Source organism: Panthera tigris, chromosome A1, assembly GCF_018350195.1.
Source record: "Panthera tigris isolate Pti1 chromosome A1, P.tigris_Pti1_mat1.1, whole genome shotgun sequence".
NCBI lineage: Eukaryota > Metazoa > Chordata > Mammalia > Carnivora > Felidae > Panthera > Panthera tigris.
This window is the reverse complement of record NC_056660.1, coordinates 209308027-209329648: the sequence shown is the minus strand read 5'-3', so window position 1 is coordinate 209329648 and position 21622 is coordinate 209308027. Positions and strand designations below refer to the sequence as shown.

Genomic DNA, 21622 nt, shown 5'->3' with positions numbered 1-21622 from the left:
TCATGGTTCGTTGGTTGGAGCCCCACATCAGGCTCTGTATTCTGTGTCTCCCTCTCTCTCTCTCTGCCCCTCCCCTGCTCACACTCTCTCAAAAATAAATAAACGTTAAAAAAAATTTTTTTAATGGTAGTTTGATACAAGTTATTAATGTATGGAAATGTATAGCTTTCCTCAGTCCTTCTGGCCCCTAGGCTTCTCTTCTCTCCCTCCATTTTCTGAAGAGAAAAAGGACAGAAGATGAATGGGAAAACACAATCACAGGCAAAGAACAATCAGCAATGGGAGGGAGTAAGGTAGAACATTAGAAGCAAGCAAGCTACATAGGCTGAAGAGAGAAGAGGCTGAGTAATCAAGGTGGCAGGGATAGGATATAGTTAGTGACAGAGTTCTAGACATCAGACTTTATTAAGCAACACAGAAATGAATGAAATTCTAATCTAAGCCACATTTACTCACATCCAATGGGAACACAGGACTCAACTATAAGGTGTGTGGCAATGGAGGGCAGGACTGCTTTACAAGCAAGCCTAATGGCTCTTATCCTTTATGCTCTTCTTACTACTGAAAGGTTGAAAACAAACTCAAAATCAGGGGCACCTGGGTGGCTAGTCGGTTAAGCATCTGACTTCAGCTCAGGTCATGATCTTGTGGTTTGTGAGTTCGAGCCCCATACTGGGCTCTGCGCTGACAGCTCAGAGCCTGGAACCTGCTTCAGATTCTGTGTCTCTCTCTCTCTCTGCTCTTCCCCCGCTCATGCTCTGTCTCTCTCTCAAAAATCAATTAACATTAAAAAAATTTTTCTAATAAAAAAAATAAAATCACACACACCCCAGTTGAAAAGTCAAAAGCCTATTCACTGCCTTTAGCATAACCACGGTTTCACTAAGATTAGCAAGTTTACCTTAATAATTTTTCGATACAACCTAGTGACACATCTTTGAACCAGCGGCTTCTACAGACAGCTCCCCCTCTGCATTTAAAAGCTGGCAGTCAGGGGCGCCTGGGTGGCTCCATCAGTTAAGCACCCGACTTTGGCTCAGGTCATGATTTCACGGTTTGTGAGTTGGAGCCCCGCGTCGGACTCTGTGCTGACAGCTCAGAGCCTGGAGCCTGCTTCGGATTCTGTCTCCCTCTCTCTCTCTGCCCCTAACCCACTCACATTCTGTCTCTGTCTCTCTCAAAAATAAATCAACATTAAAAAGCTGGCAGTCAAAAAAGCACTGGCTTTTTAGTCAAGCACACCTGAGCTTTTTTTTATCCAGGTTCTGACATTAGTTCTGACCTCACCCTAAATTGTTTATCCTTGTGAAGCCTCAATTTCTACTTTATAAAACAGGGATACTACCACTTTCTTGCAGGATTTCTGTAAGAATTATAGTCAATGTATAAAAAGTACCTACCACAGTATATTCAAAGTAACAGGGGCTAAATAACTGATAGCTAGTATTTACTGCATACAACAGAACCTACAGAATCACAGTCCAGAAGATAATCTTATTTTATCTGTTCCATTTCCCCTCATTTTTCAGAAAAGGAAACTTGTACAAGATCACAAAGCTAGTTGGTGATTTTGCCAGGTCTCTCTAACTTCCAGGCCAGTACTCTTTTCAATTATACCACTTTGCCCACGATGGGAGCATGGGGGGGGGGGGGGGGGGGGCGGGTGAGGGGGCGGTGAGAATCCTAGGAGAAGAGGAGCAGGATCTGGGAAACTATTTCTGATTTTCAATCCAGTTTTCACCAAGTAACATATCATATTGAGCAGAAAAGATGTTATGATAAATTAAAGCAATTAACTAATGTTTTCATTTTATGAGGGCTACAAAATAATTTTATAGCATCTTAGATTATTAAATTATTTTTGCAAACTATTGTTAAAGTCATTTTAGACATGTAGTTCTCACTGGCCCCCCTCAGAAAAATGAAAAATTAACCAATATTTTAAAATGATACTTCTCATTTTTCTCCAAAGGTTTATTTGGCTAAGACTAGGATATTTTTAAAAGATGTGAAGTTACTAAGTACTTATGAATGAACTGTGATGTCTGAAAATTACTTCAAAGTATTATGAGACAAAAGAAGACAAAAGGGAAACAAGATTGGGCATGTGTTGATAATTATTGAAACTGATTAATGGGTACACAGATATTGATTATACTATTTTGCCTACTCTTACAGATATTTAAGTTTTTCCACAATAAAAAGTATTAAAAACACCGAAAAAATGGGAAGTAAAATTCCATTTTAAACTATCCAAACTTAAAATCACAGATTAATACTGTGTTTGTTAGCTGTATTTGTAAGCATGTAGTCATTTATTTGAAAAAAAAAAAAAAAATGAGAGAATATGTATTAGGTACTGTGCTATACATGCAAAAATTAAACAAACAAACAAACAAAAAAACCACTAGTCACCATGCCAAGTACTTCAAGTTGCTCAAACCAGCTGGGTATTAGGTAATTAGAGAACTAATAATGTGGTAAGTGCTGTCAAAGTGCTATTACAAAAAAGTGCTTGGGATGCACCAAAAGGGGATTCATTATGCTGATGAGAAGAACTAGGTCCCAGTAAAGATTTCCTACAGAGAATGACATTTGAAGACTGGATTTTTCAGCCAGGGTAAGGAAAGTGGAAAATGTTCAGGCATTCAATGCAGGAAGAAGTTGCACTGAGCAAAAACAAAAAGCCCAGAGACAATGTGGCTTATGCTGAGAATTGCAAGTAGCCTGCAGTGTCCCCGTTGTGCCAATGGGTTAGAGTAAGGCAACAATAGGCTGGTGAAGTTTCTTAGATCATATTTAAAGCATCTTACACGCAGACTAATCTGAACACAGTCAGAAGTCAATGAAGCTTTTACAGCACAGAAAGGAATAGTCAAATTTATCTACATTTTAGAAATATTACTCTGTTGGCAGTATGGACGACGGCCTGAAGAATAAAGGGTGAGGCACAAAGATTATTCACTAAAAAGATGGGCCTGGACCAAACAGCAGTAGAAACTGCAGAAACAGAAGTGTGGCATAGAGCAGTAGACCACACTGCAGTAGAAACTGAAAAAGAGGGGCAAGGACTTCAGAAGCGTGACTGGCAGGATTCAGAGACCAGTACATGTAAAGAGGAGAACAGGGAGACTCAAAAGTAAGAGCCAGGTTTTAAGGAGTACGGTTTTTTCTCTAGAGCATGAACTCATGGTAACAGTGATATTATTAAGCAATACAGGGATCACAGCAAGAAAAACTAAAGATGGGGGCGCCTGGGTGGCTCACTTAGTTAAGTGTCCGATTCTTGATTTTGGCTCAGGTCATGATCTCACAGTTCCTGAGTTCAAGCCCCACATGGGCTCTGTGCTGACAGTGTGGAGCCTGCTTGGGATTCTCTCTCTCCCTCTCTCTCTGCCCCTCCACTTGCTCTCTCTCTCTCTCAAAATAAATAAATAAAACCTTTAAAAAAAACCTGAAGATAATAAATTTAGTTTTGAATGTGTTGATTTGAAGGTCTATTAACATTCTATTTAGTAGGTAATTCTAGAACAGAAGTTTGGGCTCAGGAAACAAGATAGCTACAGATAAAAGTCTGGGAGGCATCCGTGTCTGTGTACCAAGAAGCGAAGCCATTACCCAGAGAGAGGTTATAGGGTAAACAAGATACAGGAGCCCAAGTTATCTCTAGTTAAGCCTTTGACGCACAAACCTCCAGGACATTTGTTGTTGTTACTGTACTTGTTTTCATTTCTTTACTATTATTTAAAATATTTTTCATTTAAAAACAATACAGTCCCCCAAAACATTTTCTTTTTTCTCTTTACAAACCTAGGGCAACAGGCTAAAGAATGACCAAATCCAGGCTATAGCTCTAATCTAAGAAGTCCAGGCAGGACTTCTAGAGCCAACTGATGAGTAAAGCAGAAACTGGGCCAACCAACATAACAACACCAGGCTACCTCTTGCGTTTCAGAGGCCTTAGATACACCGATATGCAGCATCAAGTTAATTACATTACTTAAAATATTTCACAAAAGTCAATAAGTAACATCCCAAGGTACTCACCAGGCCTTTGATCCTGTTCCAGTACACAAATTGAGCCCTGAACTCTTCTGTTTTTCCCATGGACCATCATCAACTGAAATCTCATAGTAGGAAGCCCTAAGAATTGAGAATATAAAACTGGATTTGCTGGATTTATGGCTCACGGTAAATAAGACAAATACCGTTTCTTCAGAACTAATGAACTCTAAGTGGGCCAGCTTGACTCAGACATACCTGACTTAGGCACGCACACCATGATGCTAATACCAATACTGATTAAGTGAAAAAGTAAAAAAAAAAAAAAAAAAATCTGTAAAACTGCATCCCTCTCCTATCCATATGTTCCTTTATATCAGTATTTTAACATTTCAAACAAGGGCTCCTTATAAATTTTTACCTATGATTGCTTCTACTGTTTTTATGGACTCTAGCACATACAGATCCTTATTTCAGAATTCAAAAAGAAAATACCATTCTTAAGTGAGTTTCATTCTTGGTAGATAGTTCTTAATATATCCCAATCTGTATCTAATCCTTCAAGTTACCAACAGTTCCTGGTCAACTCGTGTTTTTTAAGTTACATGTTAATGTGCCTTTTGAATTGATAGTAAGCTAAGAGAGATAAAGTTCTAAAGAAAATTCTCAGTCAGTGCTGCATCAGTGGGCAAAACTAGGAATAAAACTAAAACTATAATTTCTAGAGATTTCTATTTCTTACAGTATTTCATAAGTATTAAATCAAATGGGTTTTCTGACACCAGAAAAAATGGCACTATTCCTTAACTTTGTTTGTTGTATGAACATACAAATTTACAATTATTCAAAAAAACTTTTGAAACATGTAAAAGCTTATTTTGTAAACTGTATCTTAAAATAATGGTGTCATTGATCAACACTGGGTTATTTTTGTCCAGCAGATAAAAAAAGTTAAACTCTTAATATAGCTTTTCCAATAATGACAATTATTAGGCTTGCAAACACTAACATTCAATGGATAATATTATCTCTTATTTTAACCCTTTCAATTTCTCCTGCCAAATTCAATCTTTAAAGGTTTTACATGGCACAACTCCTTTTCATTTTTTCTCTGAAGTCACCATTCTTCATAAAAGATAGGCTTAATATTCACATTTAATCTATTTCATAGCTTTGTTATGTTTTCCTAGAATGTTGGGAATTTTAGACATATTAGGAGCCTATTACATTCAGACAAGCCAGTCAACTCTACAGGAATGGCTGCTATTATGCCAGAATCACACTGAAACAAAAGACTGATTAGAGTTAAGTGGGGACAGGAGAGAAGCAGAGCTGGAGAGGAAGAAAAGTATAGTCAGGTAAGAGGTGTTGAGTCCATAAACAATGAGCAAATTTAGTGTCATTCTCACATGCAGGTTTATCAAGATTAGTCAACTCAGAAATTTTTTTTCAGGGAAATTATTTTTTTAAGGCAGCAATAAAACTCACAGTCCCTTTAGAGTGGGGATACTTCTTCTTAAATTCTCCACTGCTACAGCCCAAGAATAAGACATTCTAGGTTAGAACAAATAGGAGAAAAGAAAAAAAAAAATTGGGCTTTTAAAATGTTCTTAAATGTAAGAACATTATAAATGAGGCAGGAATAATATTGCTGCACTTCATATTTTCCAAGCAAAGCACTTAAGTTTTCAGGGCATAGTGAAGCCTCAGTACAGGACCTGGAATCAGAAATACTGGGTTTTATATGACAGTTATAATGCTAATTAATTATATGACCATGGACAAGTCATTTGAACGCTTCAAATCTCAGTTTTTTTACTGATAATTACAACTACCCTTTCTCACAGGGTTGCTATGAGAGTTTAATGCGGTAATACACACAGTGCCTGACACACAGCAGGCATCCAGTAAGTGTTCATTTCCTTTCCAGCTAAGGGTCTAGGTCATAGATTCTTTAAAAGTAAGTTCTAATACCTCCAATAGTGAGAACTTTTTCAATAGCATCAGAAGCGAACCCACTGCTCTCCTTATCTTAGTAAGGATATAAGGTGAGGCTCAAAGAACACAAAAAGAAGCAGCATCAGACATTATTTAGGAGATAAACCAACCAAATCACTGCTGCCACAGAAAACAACATTCAATCTAAAATCTAATGGGACTTCACTGAATTCCCAAAAGTCTGTCAACTGATCCCAGTTTTCCTCCTTTTATAAGTTATTTAATTTTTAGTAAGTACAAATTATAAAGCAACACTAGTAGAAGCTCTCAGAAGTTAAACTTTTAAAATATACAAACCGAATAACATAAGCCATTAAATGGCTTCTCTAGAATAAACATAAACTTACAAAACATTTTTACCTTTGTCATCTATTATTTTGTTATTCAAGTATAATTAACAGTGTTCTATTAGTTTCAGATGTACAGTATGATTCAACAATTGTGTACATCTCTCAGAGCTCATCAAGACCAGTGCTCTCTTAAGCCCCTCTATCTCTTTCACCCACCACCCCTCCCCTCTGGCAACCACCAGTTTGTTCTCTGTATTTAAGAGTCTGTTTCTTTTTTTTCTATTTGTTCATTTGTTTTGTTTCTTAAAATCCACATTATGAGTGAAATCACACGGTAATTGCTTTTCTCTAACTGACTTATTTCACTTAGCATAAAACCCTCTAGGTCCATCCGTGCTGTCACAAATGGCAAGGTTTCATTTGTCATCTATTGTAGAAATTTCTTCAATTTAATTTAAAGTTGTTGCTTTCTGCCTTCTGTTTTTAGTAATCATGACTAAATTATATCACTAATTAGAGATACATTTTCTGCCTTCTTTATCACATAAAAGTATCCATTATTCATTTCCATATTGCTTCAAACTTGGCATATAGCAAAAGAAAAAAATCTTATGTATAGTGTAAGTCTTATTACTACGTTAAAATAAATATATTTACACTTTACGTTCTGTAAAGAATGTATGTTTAGGATTCCTTTGAAGAATAACTTTTACTTTTAATACTTTAAAAATTATACATTTTACCACGCTCCAAAAAAAATTAGATCCCTAGTGACTCGCATGTCACACATAGCAGGTACACAATATATTTTTACTGAATAAACTTAAAATTACATTAATCAAAATAATTATAACTGAAAAAGATTGGCCAAAGCATGCTGCTCAATCAGGCTTTGTTCTTTTCAGTACTACCTGAGTTAATGATTGGCTAAAACAGAGATATCTTCTTTAATTAAGACAAACATTTCTCATCATAATTAAACTTCTTATGAAAAGACAGGACAACGAACAGAATTCCAGAATACATGGAACTCTCAGTAAACTAGGGAATCAACTACATGATCTTCAAAGGGTCACATGGTTCTGGTAGCAGCAAAGTGGGACAGATTCATCTCTAATTTTCCACTCCTAATTCATTTACATCTAGAAAAATGCAAAGGCAAGTTCTAAATGACAATGAAGAATTAAATTAATGTTACATTATGGCAGTCATTTTACAACTGGTAACTAATGTCACACAAAAAGTTTTGAAACAAAATTCTGACAATTTAAGCCTAAATTATACTCAACACCCACAAAACAGATTTCATCAGTAATAAAATACTATTATTTTTATACTAATGAGGAACTTTATTAACCTTAATATTTGCTAATAATGGTTACAAATCTTAAACTGTCAATATACTTGACATACGATGTTGCATAAGGGATACAATTAGCACCAAGTAGTATTCCTGCCCAACATGTTTAGCATGAATCTCACCATGCATAGGAAAAAAATCATACAAATCTAAAACAAGGGATATTCTACAAACCAACTGGGTTAGACTATTCCAAAATATTAATATCATGAATGAAAAAACAGTGGTGGGACTATCATGAATGAAAAAACAGTGGTGGGACTGAGGAACTGTTCTTAATTCTAAAGGGCCATGATGGCCAATGCAATGCATAATCCTTAACTAGATCTTGGATAAAAATAAGCAAACAAATCTACCTTAAGGGACACTATTAAGATAATTAGTAGGGAAGTTGTGATATGGACTGTCTATAAAAGTTTGTAACAACTGCAAATGTATGCCTAGTATATCATTCTCTTAAACATTTATAAAGCCACCTATATGATAGATTAAAGGCCCTGCAGTAACAGGACCCAAATAACTTTTTGTTTAATCTAGGGTTTCACAAACTTTTTTGGTCATAGAACCTTCTTTCCCCTTAACACGTATTATAAATGTGTGAGAGGGTTTGGGAAATATTTCATTTAATAATTCACTTCTATTACTTCTAGCACCTTAATTATTCATAATTCTTAAGTTATAGAAATTGAATAAATATCTAAAAAATACTAAAACATTAAATTCCAAACTCAAGATCACAGGTTTAAAAGTACCTGGATGATAGACTCTCCCCAATGAAGACTTCATTTAGTGCCCTCACTGGCAAAAGCTGGGGTCCTGAAGCCTCAGGTCCTGAAGGTGATGAAAAAAATTTTTTTCAAGACTTGTTTAAATCTTAGAAACGTTAGGATTTCAATTTTATGAGACATTACAATATTCACACTTTTCACTATAATCCATACTTTAACATTATTAACATATAAATAAAATATCTTATTTAAAGTGTTCATAATAGGGGCGCCTGGATGGCTCAGTCAGTTCAGCAGCCAGCTTCAGCTCAGGTCATGATCTCACCACTCGTGGGTTCAAGCCCCGTGTCAGCTCTGTGTTGACTGTGTGGCGTCTGCTTCAGATTCTGTCTCCCTCTGCCCCTCCCCCGCTTACTCATGCTCATTTGACTCTCTCATGCTCACTCACTCGCTCTCTCAAAAATAAATAAAACATGAAAAAACTGGGGCGCCTGGGTGGCTCAGTTGGTTAAGCATCTGACTTCAGCTCAGGTCATGATCACAGGGTCCGTTGATTTGAGCCCCGCATCAAGCTCTGTGCTGACAGCCTGGGGCCTGCTTCAGATTCTGTGTCCCCCCTCCCCTTGCCGCCCCTCCCCCACTCACGCTCTGTCTTGTTCTGTCTCTCAAAAATAAATAAATGCGAAAAAAATTATAAAAAAATAAAAAACAAAAATATTAAAAAATAAATAAAATGTTCATAATATAGAACCTCAAAGTCACCTAACATTGCTGCAATGAAGCCTCTAGCTCTCCAAAATAAGCCTTCATTCTTCTTGAAACAATTTTTCAAGACCGAGAAAATACATATTTATTCTTCTCATAAGATTTTTGTTGTCACATTTAATTTCTCTCTAAAAGCTTCAGAGGTAGAAATGATCAAGTACTTCCAGAGGAGAGCCACTTTGAAGTTAAGTGGCAAATTACACCCATGGGTCATACTGGAAACCAAATCAGTTATTATTAGAGATCAGATTTCTTTTTTTTAAATAGAAAACTTCAAGAGTGTTTCTAGCAATAGTAGTCCTGAAGGAACACTGCCACATCTCCTTTCATGACTTCTGAAAAATGTCATCTTTTTTTTCTTTTTTATTCTATAAGGCTATATGCACAGTTTATGTAATCTGCCTTGATATTTAAACCTCACTTCATCACAAAATCCTCCAAAGGATTCCCACTGCTTTCTCCATTAAAATTGCAATTGTCACCTTCAGATGGTTTCTTTTACTTCTCTTTTATCAGTCTCCCAACTGGAAATGCCAACCTCATCTTCTCAATGTCACCAAAAGCGGATTCATTGCACCCAACTCTCGCTGGGCAAGCATTGTGGAACAAGTTCCCTTCTCTGTCTCCTCCATGCTTTCTCCTAAGTCAAAGCTTGAAAGTCTACCTGGACTGTGGTAACTAGCCTCTAACAGGGTCCCCAGTGATTCCTGCCTGCAGGTATTCACATTCTTGTGTAACTCTCTGATAGCATATTAGGTTTGGTCTATGTGACCAAATAGGGTACGATACAAGTGATGGTACGACACTTCCGAGATTTGGCTTCTTAAAAAGCCACCCTGGCTTCCTTCCACCTCAGCCTCTTTTCTCAGATCACTTGGCTTCTGGGGGGTTGAGGGGATGGGGAGAGACTTCATGAGCAGTCAAATAAAGAGGCCTACATAGTGAGGAACTAAAGCCTCCCGCTAACAGTTATGTGAGGAGCTGAGAAGCACATCTTCCAGTCCCAGATGTCTTCAAATACTGCTGTCCTGGCTGACAGCTTGATCCTCCTCCCAAAAAGACTCTAAACCAGAACTAACAAGCTAACCTGTTCCTGGAGTCTTGACCTTCACAATCTCTGAAATCATAAATATTTGTGTTTTAAGATGCTAAATTTGGGGGTGATTCGTTATGCAGTAATAAATATCTAATACACACTAAACACCTCATATACTAATAAAATCTCTACCACTGTCACCAACACAACCACTGATCTAATATTCTCCTGACTTGCTACCCTATTATATTCCTGTTTATATGTTTATTAGACACTAATTACACGTATCTCATTTCTTTTGGATTTAACAGTCTATGGGGGACCCAACGATGCTTTTGAATATAACAAGTTGCCATACAATGCCAAAGACCATAAGAAAACTTGTTATCTGATTAAACTGTACGATGGGCTAACGTGATCAGCTCAATCTCATAATATAGCTGAAAAAACTTGACACAAAAAGGTATATCAAAAAATTTGATATGTTTAATCAAATTCACATTAAAGATTATAAAACCTAACTTTTGAAATTGTCTTAATTTGGTACTAGATCTATCATTCTCACACATGTCAAAATTCAACAGTTTTACAAATGTAAAAAACTAAATTTTATTCTTGAAATTATTTTTTTTTACATAAGGTAATTCCTTTTTCTTTTTAGTGTTTGTTTATTTTTGAGGGAGGGAGGGAGGGAAGGAGGATGGGAGGGAGGGAGGGAGAGAGAGAGAGAGAATGGGACAGAGTACAAGTGGGGGAGGGGCAGAGAGAGAGGGAGACACAGAATCCTAGGCAGGCTCCAGGCTCTGAGCTGTCAGCACAGAGGCTGACGCAGGCCTCAGACTCACAGACTGTGAGATCATGACCTGAGCCGAAGTCAGAGGCTTAACTGACTGAGCCACACAGGCACCCCTACGTAAGGTAATTCTTAATGGAATTTGTTTTACATCTCCCCACAGGTTTTCTGCAAATGCCAAACTAACAGTAGGTACTCACTAAATATTACTAATAAATCTGATTTCTCACCAAACTGTAACCATGTATTTTATATAGTATTGACTTTCTGCCTCTATTCCCATTTCTCCCTATCCAAATTTTCCTTTCCATTTTGCACTTTTATTGTGTGTACTTGCTGAATTTCACCTAGAACCCTTTGTCAAACAAGAAAATTAAGATTGCTTCAGGTCTCATTAATCATCTTAATTCTGCCTATATTTTCTTTCATGCTAATTGACTACTACCAAACATTACCTAACCAATGAAACTGTACATTTATAACTTAATTCAATAGGACATGTAAAGGACAATTAACAATTTTCTATCCAAAACAATGGATTACAAAATTAATTATAATTTGTATTTTTAAATATAGAATTGTTATACTAGTAACAGGGACCACTACATGTACAATTCTCTTTCACCACCATGCTGCTACACTATGTTTCCAGGTTTACTTGCAGTGGGTACACCCATGAGACTAGTAATGGCCAATGAAATATGAGGAAAAGTAGTGATAAAGCCTGGCTCCTAAAACCTGCCTTAAGATACTCTATGCTCTTTCTTCTTTCCACAAGCTACAGAGGATCCAATAGAAAACTCAGAGGCCTTAGAAGATGGTAGGAGGCACTGTTTGGAAGTTCTTCAACACCCAGTTGACAGTGACATGAAATAGAAATAAACTTTCAATATGTTAAGCCACTGAGAATCTGGGATTATTTATCAAATCAATTCACTTATCCAAATTAATACAACTAGACTTGCAAATAAAGCTACTAATTTATGAGATGAAAATTTTTAAAAATAATAATATACCAACCCTACCTTCCCTTGAACATATCCTTTAACAACTTGTACATAAATACAATCCAATAAAGGATAGATTTTTCTTAAGCTGAAAAGTTAAACAAACATACACAATACTAGAATTTTTTTTTTTTTCTCTGTAATCTTTGGTTCTAAATTAGAAAGATAGGGGAGCCCGGGTGGCTCAGTCAGTTGAGCATCTGACTCTTGATTTTGGTTCAGGTCATGAACCCAGGGTCATGAAATCAAGCCTGGCATAGAGCTCTGTGCTGAGTGTGGAGCTTGCTTAGGATTCTGTCTCTCTCTCTCTCTCTCTTTCTCTCTCTCTCGCTCTCACTCTCTCTCTCTCTCGCTCTCCCTCTGCCCCTCTTCTCCACTCATGCTCTCTCTAAAAAAATTTTTTTTTAATTTACAACAGACAACATGGATGGAACTAGAGGGTATTATGCTAAGCGAAATAAGTCAGTGAAAGAAAGACAGGTATATGATTTCACTCATGTGGCATTTGAGAAACTCGACAGATGAACATATGGGATGGGAAGGAAAAATAAGATATAAACAGAGAGGGAGGCAAACCATAAGAGACTCTAAAATACACAGAAAAAACTGAGGGTTGCTGGATGGGAGGTGGGTAGGGGGACGGGTTAAATGGGTGATTGGCATTAAAGAGGGCACTTTTTGGCATGAGCACTGGGTATCCTATGTAAGAGATGAATCACTGAGTTCTACTCCTGAAGCCAAGACTATACTGATGTTAACTAATTTGAATTTAAATTAAAAAAAAATTAAAACACATAAATATAAATATATTATTAGAAAGCTAAATCCAGGATAAAACATGGTAGCATATTTATACTCTCAAATCTACTCCAATATTTCAAAATTCCTAATGGCAGCCTCCTAAGAAATGTTCCCTACCAACTTGCTAAGAATTTAAATAGAAAAAAATGAGATACAATTTGAAATCTTCCTAAATTTTTTCTCATAAAGCTATAAAAATAACAAAACTCACAAAAAAGCCCTCTAAAATAGTGCCTAGGCACAGTTAAATATCATATAATTGCTTCTAACAAAAATAATTATTACAATAAGCATAGTAATTTCCAGTGTTGCTATTGAGAATTCTGAAACTATTCTGATTCCAGATTCTTTATATATAAAATAACCTACTTCAGCCACAATCACCACCACCACTTCCTCTCTGGAAGCTTTCAGGAGCTTTGTTTCATCCCTAATATTCTGACATACCTTGGTTTGAAATCTGTTACCATTACTTGTGAGTCCTTTCAATTCAAAGAATGGTGCCTACATTTTGAGAAATTCTCTTGTGTTTTTTTTATTTTGAACATTTTCTCTTCTTTTTCTAGAAAAACATTAATCAGATGTGAACATCCTGGATGTTACTTAGTTAATAACTATGTGATTTTGTTTCTACATATATTTAGTTTTACAAACTAAACAGTAAATCTGAGACAGGAATCTGAGCAATGAATCTCTGAATATCAATCTATAGCTTTCCTATAATGTAGTTGGTGAATTTCAGAGCCAAATCTTAAACATCTCTAGTGGTAGCAATAACTTCTTTTGGTGAGGGATAAAGTAAAACTTTTAGTTAAAAATTTAAATCTTACTGCAGTCTTTGAAAAACAGTAATAGGAATCCATATGCATATGATTGGGTGGGGGGAGCATCTTTAAAACATGACATGAACACATAGTTTAAGAATATCCTAACCTATATAAACCTATACATCACCATGGGGGTGCCTTGGGGGCTCAATTGGTTACACATCCCACTCTTGATTTTGGCTCAGGTCACAATCTCATGGTTTTGTGAGTTCAAGCCCTGTGCTGGGCTCTGTGTGCTGATGCTGGAAGCCTGCTTGGGAGTCTCCTTCTCTTCGCCCCTCTCCTGCTCGCACTCTGTCTCCCTCTCTCAAAATAAATAAATAAACTGAAAAATAAAAAGCTTTAAATCACCATGAAAAACTCTGAGAACAATGACCATAAATAAACATCAGGTACCACGACAAGACAGAGACAAAACAGATATTTAAAGGTAGCTTTTCCTGGTAAGTTTAGCCAAGAAATGAAACACAGGACAAAAAAATATCTTTTCCTGGAGTCCGTAGATATCTAGTATATCTCTTGGGATCTTCTTGTATCATAAAAATCTTATAGTTACTGGAAAAAGTGGGAAAATATGGTTAAATTATAACCCACAAATTAACTCACAACTGAGAATTCACCTGAACACTCATAACAAAAAACTGCATATCACCTTATGCTAATATTCTCTTAGCAGTTTACAGAGATTGAAACACAAATCTTAAGGCTAACATGCAAAATTTCTCAACAAAAAGGTTTTAAATCAATGAGCATAACTGTGGTGAATACATTTAAATACAACTATACAAGTGTATAATTATGATGAAATCTACATACTAGCTCGTTTTATTTCTACTGCTTTCTTTTTCCTTTTTGACATTTCAAAGATTAAGGCCAAGAATCTGTCCTTAAATATCAACTATTCTCTTAGACATTTATAATCCTTCCATAATCAACAAGTTTTCAATCCTAGATAACATTTCTTCTGGAAATATGCTTACTTCTTATTTCAGTATCTAGTCATTAAATTTTACACCTGAAGTAGTTCACTGTTATTTTCTTAAGTATGGTCAGTGGCACTAAAATCCTCAAATAATTATAGATTATTACTTCTAGAAATTAGAAATCAAAGGAACTTTAAGTTAAATATTGCTCCAAACACATCTAATTCCCAATCCACCTACTTTCATCATGAACTCTTTCAATGTTGAAGGCTCTGCTATGTTGATTCAAACTCAGCTGCTGTTCGTGAAGGTCCACGGGAACAGGGTTTATGCCAGTCCCTTCAAGGTACAATCTGATTCGTTGCCTCCATAACCACCTTAGAAGAGTGAAGGAAAATCAAATTAATTTAAGATAGAATAAAGTATTTTTAGAATTAGATATAATTTCACCAAATTAAAAAAATAAAAATATTAAAAAACTAGTTATCCCATGAACAAATTATACCAGAAACATCCAAAACCCACAGGTTCCTACTCAAAGACAAATTTAGAGATTAGGTCTCTCAATTATAACAGAAATATCTAATGTATTTATATAGAATCTCACACATAACTGAATTAAAGCCAAATTCTTTATCATATATCCATTAAATCTAAGATACTGAGTTAGATATAGTTGCATTTTGCTCATACAAAAACATAACATGAAGAAAAGAAAGCACTCTGAAATTAAAATAATACTGTGTTCTGGTGGTCAGATTAGACAAAATTCCCTCCCCTAAAATTCTGTAATGATGATTTTCTTTAATAATAAAAAAGAAATCAATGACAAACATTATAACATTTAAGATTATACCTAAAACTTAAACATTTTTGATAAAAGGAAAAAAAATCAGGTAAAATTAATTTCAAAACCAAAAACTGATGTGTCAAAAAGTTAGTGGGACAGATTCTGCTAGATTAGCATATAAAAATATACTCCCATTTGGTAGCTATAAACTGGTCATCTGTAGAGGTGCCAAACTTCTGAAATCAATAGAAACTGGAATCATTATTAATGATTCCACAAGTCAAGAAGACTTAATACAATTTCACAAAAACCAGAGAAAAAGCTTTCTCCAACAATAAAAATCTAGTCTAAATCAGGAAATAAAAAAGTAGTCCAACTTGGCTCACTCTACTATCATCACCAACCCCATCTCAGCTCCTCCCCCCATCCTTCTTTTTTCAGGACAGCCTGGCCTCCGAACACAGTAAGTGAAAAAAAATATGAAAAAACATCCCCCTGCTTAAGATACACTTAATATGTAAAATAAAGACATCAGGAACCTTCAGCATAGTGGAGTAAATCCAACCCTCAGCCATTCCGGATGGGAGATGAGGATAAAAAATATAAAATCTCAGAATTTGAACACTTAATTTTAGCCAACAGTTTTAACTATCTTTCTACCAAACTGCTAAGAACACAGAACCAGTTTTAAAAAGTGGAAATGTGGCCTCTATCTCACTGATGGAGAAAACCCCTCCACGTGCAATTATGTTACAGGCCAAGGGCACTTGTCAGGGTTTCTGGACAGTTCCACCTGGACTAGAAGAAAGTAAGGTAGAGATGTTTGTGACTCAGCTAGTTTATTACTTTTTATGGCTACTGTTGTAACTATGGACTAAGCCAAATATTATCTAACTTGTACTGTTCAATAGCATTTTTAATAGCACATATTTATTAAGATTATTTGTAAAACAACTGTAAGAAATTCCTACCTGAACTCACCACGATAGAACTTCTGTAAGGCTTCTGGAAAGGAATGTGTATATCGAACAGGAAGACATAAATGACCCTCAGACCTTTATTTTAAGAGATTTGGAGTGGTGTAAAGGGAAGAAAGAGGAAAAAAAAATTTAATTCAAAAGGTATCACTAAGCTATAAAAATCAGACATAAAATTTTGTAAATTTTTATTCTATACTTCATTTTTTTGCTACAAAGTTTTCTGTATTTTCAATAAGACAGAAAGACCAAACAGAAAGACCAGAGTGATTTTACATACAGCTTTATTGCCATGATACACAAAACTACTTAAGTTTCCACATTACAGTGAAACTAAAAAATAACAGCAAATGTGCCACTGATTGATTTCCCTATAAAATTATCTGATGGTATAGTGACATTTGCATCCTACTTTTATAATATTTATCTATTAACTTTAGGCAAGTCATTTTAGCATCAGCTTCCTCATCTCTAAAAGGGTGATAGAACCACCAATCTCAAAAGGTTATTCTGAGGAATCAAACTATTTATGGTTCAAAAGTGAACCATAAATCTTTTAAATGTCATTTAAGATATTCCAAGTCATAAAGAGAAATCATAAAGCTTAATCCAATGCAATCCTTCATTTATTAAAAAAATATAGAAGAATTAACTCCTTTTCAAGGAGTTAAAAGCTTGATGTATGGGGTGCCTGGGTGGCTCAGTTGGTTGAGTGTCTGACTGTGGCTCAGGTCATGATCTTGTGGTTCATGAGTTCGAGTCCTATGTCAGACTCTGTGCTGACAGCTCGGAGCCTAGAGACTACTTTAGATTCTATGTCTCCCTCTCTCTTTGTCCCTCTCCCACTCTCACTCTTTCTCTCAAAAATAAACATTAAAAACAAAGAGCTTGATGCAGAAGACAATTTTTTTTTAAAAAAATTGCAAATTACAAAGTGTTAAGATTGCCTATAGTTGTTATAGAAAGATGAGATAATATGGCACCTAACATGAGAAAAGGTGTCCAGAAAGCTCAATCATCATTACATGATGCGTTGATCTTGAAGGAAATATTGAGAGTAGGCTTTGCAAAACAAACTCTTCATAATAACTACATTAAGTGTGAAGAGCAGAGAAAAACCTTTTTACAAAGTTGTGACTAGTCAATTTCTTTATCTGAGTGGATCAACACTGAAATTAAGACACTTAGGCAAGGCCTAAGTGTTTTAATTTCTATACTCCCTGCAACACTTTACATAGTGCTAAGTATATAAAAGGTATCAACAGTCATTTGATAGAACAATACCAGCTAGGGTCAACTGGAGGTCTAAAACATCCTAGAGAGAACAATCTCTCATGAGGTTATAGTCAGATATCAGCTAGGGCTGTGAGCATCTGAAGGCCTGACTTGGCCTGAACGATTCATTTTCAGTGTGGCTCACTCACAGGGCTGGCAAATTGTGTGAGCTATTAGCAAGACACCTCAATTCTTCTGCACGTGAGCCTTTCCATAGGGCTGCTTGACTATCTTCACATCATGCTGGCTGACTTACCCCAGAATGTACAATCCAAAAGACCAAAACAGAAGCTGGAATACCATTTATGACCTGGCCTTGGAATCTACACACTGTCATACCATATTCCATAGGCCAGTCCTGATTGAATACAGAAGGGGAGAGGTAACCACATAAAGGTGTAAATGCTAGGCAGCTATCTTGTAGGCTAGCTACTACATGTCGTATACCCTATTTTAATTATTAAGCATTCAAATGTCATTATTATTTAAAAGTTCAGTAGACAATTGCAGAATACAAATGAGACAAACCGGTTATATATTTAATTTACATGTGAGTGACCATGTGAGTGAACCATCTTAGAAGGGTATCTCCGAGCCCAAGTCAAGCCTCCCAAGTGCCTGCAGCCCCACCTGACATGTAACTATAACCTTATGAGGAGAGATCTCAAGCCAAACCACCCATCCAAGCCACTCCTGAATTCCAGATACACAGAAACCAGGAGAGATAATAAATGATTTTTACTACTTAAGCCTTTAAGTTCTGGTTTGATTTGTTATGCAGCATTTGATAACTAATAGAGGAAAGGAAATTTAAGTTGAATATTAACTTCTAGGATTAAGGCTTGTGAGTCACCACAGTGCTTAAGAAAAAGAAGTCAGGCAACCTGAATTACCGAACAAGCTAGGAGGCTTAATACATTTCTAGCCTGTAGACAAGAAGAGAACCCAAAGGACTTCTAAAGCCTATTATTCTAGGTAGAAATTAGAGAAGCAGTAGTGTCTGTTTACCAGTTTCAAAATCTCCACAAGCTTATGACTATTAAGCCAGGTTTTTAAAGGAAAATATGTCTCAACAAACTGTATGAAATGTGACCACTAAAGAATCTCTTAACGATATAAAAATATGCCATAAGAATTTCTAAAATATACATGCATCAACACTGAAAGCAGTCAAAAAAATATTTACTGAACCAATGATCTCAATAACTTATGCTCAAGAAATTTTTACTCAGGTTGGGGTCCTAGCCCTATTCCCTAAAAGCATTTAATTAATCATTCAGTTCAAAGGTTTACTGTCTATGGACTACGTATAATACTATAAAAGCAATAGAAAAATTAAAATACAAAGTCCTATGCTCAAGAAATGTATAGTCTAATGGAGGAGACAAACAACCAAGCAGAAAACGATATGAAAGGATAAGCAATCTCTACAGGGAATTATAGTCAGAGCCCACAAGATGCACCAGAGTCATGAATGAACAATTATACAACTACACAACTCAGTATGTGGTATAAGGGCATTCTGGACAAAAGTGCATATACAGACATGAAAAGAATATGGGCCTTTTGGAGCACTCTTTCACTTATTCTTTCAAATCCTACTGTCTTAAATATCAACAAAGCTCCTCACCAGAGGAAAAGCCTCCACCCATAGTGTCAGCAGACGCTCAGATCGAACATTTGCACTTAAGAACGGCCGTCAGAGTGGGCAGTAGAGGAACTGGTGAGGATGGTCAAAGGTACAAACTTCCACTTATAAGACCGTAAATACTGGGGATGTAATGGACAACAGGATGACTATAGTTAACACTGCTGTATAGTATATCTGAAAGTTATTAAAAGAGTAGATCCTAAGAGTTATCACAAAAAAAAGCCCTTTTTTTCATGTCTATATGAGATAAGTAAATTTACTGTAGCAATCATTTCACATTATGTATAAGTCATTATGCGTTACACCTTAAATTTATGCAGTCTGCATGTCAATTATATCTCAACAAAACTGGGAGAAAAGATGCGATTCAAAAAAAAAAGAAACAGCCTTAGGAAGAATCCTAGGCTGTTCCTAGAGGTGTTGTTTTTGTTGTTGTTTTGTTTTTTACTGAAGAGCATACAGTAAGTGAGGATAGATTAAACTAAAAAGCAAACAGGCAACAGATGGTGAAAGATCATACTGTTATACTAAGGAATTTGCAATGTATCCTAAAAGTCATGGGAAAGCCTAAAAGATTCTAATTTAGGAGTGGATACACTATTTGTACTTTGGAGTAACATGAAGACAAAGTGTAATGGATGGGTTGGAAAGAGCAAGACTGGGAACTACTGTGGTAATTTAAACAACAAACTATAAATGCCTACACGGTGTTCATTACCAGTGACGATGGCAAGAGATGGGCTCAAAGGTAAGATCCCAAGAACTCAGAATTAGATCCACAGACCAGTGTGGTAAGGTGGGGATGGGGTGGGGGGGGGGGTGGATGAGGGACAGGTGGTCACAGCTTTAGCACAGGTTATGACTCCATTCATCAAGTATGGTAGGGGAGGGCAAAGGAGATAGGTTCATTTGCAGGCATGTTACTTTTTTTTTTTTTTCTTCAAGTAGGCTCCATGCCCAATGTGAGGCTTAAACTCACGACTCTGAGATTAAGACTCACATGGGGCACCTGGGTGGGTCAGTTGGTTAAGTACCCAACTCTTGATTTCAGCTCAGGTCATGATCACACCGTTCATGAGTTCGAGCCCCATGTCAGACTCCACATTGATGGTGCGGAGCCTGCTCAGGATTCTCTGTCTCCCTCTCTTTCCCTTCCTCCTTCCCTCTCTTTCTTTCTGTCTCTCTCTCTCTCTCTCAAAGATAAACATTAAAAAAAAAAAAAAGCCACATGCTCTACGGACTGAGCCAGCCAGGCGCTCAGACATGTTACATTTTTAATGCCAATGGATACATTCAAGTAGAGGGTAGAATGGCTCAAATAAGAGAAAAATAACAGGAGAAAAGGACAAAGAATAATCAGGAACCAGAAAACGTAGAGTCTTACATATCACAGCGAAGGAGACCAACTGTTCCAGTTTGCCTGGGACTGACAATTTTCCCAGGACATAGAACTTTTGGTGCTAAAACTAGAAAAGTCCTTGGCAAACCAGGATGAGTTGGTCACCCTAGCCAGAATAAAGAATTAGATTGTACTCTGAGTTAGATAAGGGGGCCACCATAAGATTTGGAGCAGAGAAGTCACTCTGGCTGCAGTGGGAAGAGAATATAAATACGGGTAAGAGTGGAAACAAGATCAATGTTAGATATAAATATTTTGGAGTCCACGATCTAAGTTCAACCAGAGATATTAATCAGCTATTCTGGAGACATTATAAAGAGTGAAAGAGAGGGGCGCCTGGGTGGCTCAGTCAGTTGAGTGTCCAAATTCAGTTCATGGTCTCACAGTGAGTTTGAGCCCCAGGTCGGGCTCTATGATGACAGCTCAGAGCCTGGAGCCTGCTTCGGATTCTGTGTCTCCTTCTCTCTCTGCCCCTCCCCCACTTGTACTCTGTCTCTATCAAAAATTAAAAAAAAAAAAAAAAAAGGAGAGAAAGATGGCCCAGAGGGTAATATATAAAAACACCACTATTTAAGCAGTGACTAAAATATAACATCCTTCAAAAGACACAAAGTAGTAGCCATCAGGATAGGAAGAAGGGGCAGGGGGGGAATGGCGGTCATAAGTGCCAAAGAAGTACAGATGCGTTAAAGGAGAAGTCAGCACCAAAAATTTCCCAGAAATCAAGTGAGACAAGGACTAAAATGTCCAGTAAGTTCAATAACCAGGACATCACTAGTAAGACAAAAAGAATGTCAATGAACTGGTGGGAGAAAATCCAGAAAAGCCAGCAAAGGTTTAAAAACAACTAAAGTAAGTAAGTGGAGATACCAAGCTTGGGGGTAAAGAGGAAGAAAAAGAATAATAATCAAGAGAAAGGCACAGGGTAAAGAATTTATTAAATTTTCTTAAAAGATGACAGTCTTGAGCAAGGTTTTAGCCTAAGAGGAACCATGTGCAA

General features: G+C 36.5%; 1 protein-coding gene across 7 annotated transcripts in view; it reads right to left on the bottom strand.

Annotated features, from left to right (window-relative positions):
* NADK2 (NAD kinase 2, mitochondrial) overlaps positions 1–21622 on the bottom strand; it is a 48955-nt gene that overhangs the window by 12441 nt on the left and 14892 nt on the right. For 6 of the 7 annotated variants that reach the window (XM_042996426.1, XM_042996456.1, XM_042996443.1 and 3 more), the window contains exons 5-9: positions 16292–16375; positions 14771–14907; positions 8403–8481; positions 5491–5556; positions 4048–4143 (exon numbers count right to left, since the gene is read on the bottom strand). In XM_042996426.1, the coding sequence (XP_042852360.1) occupies positions 4048–4143; positions 5491–5556; positions 8403–8481; positions 14771–14907; positions 16292–16375 (462 nt within the window). The remainder of the gene's footprint in view (positions 1–4047; positions 4144–5490; positions 5557–8402; positions 8482–14770; positions 14908–16291; positions 16376–21622) is intronic. The other variant, XM_042996433.1, reaches the window with a different exon arrangement.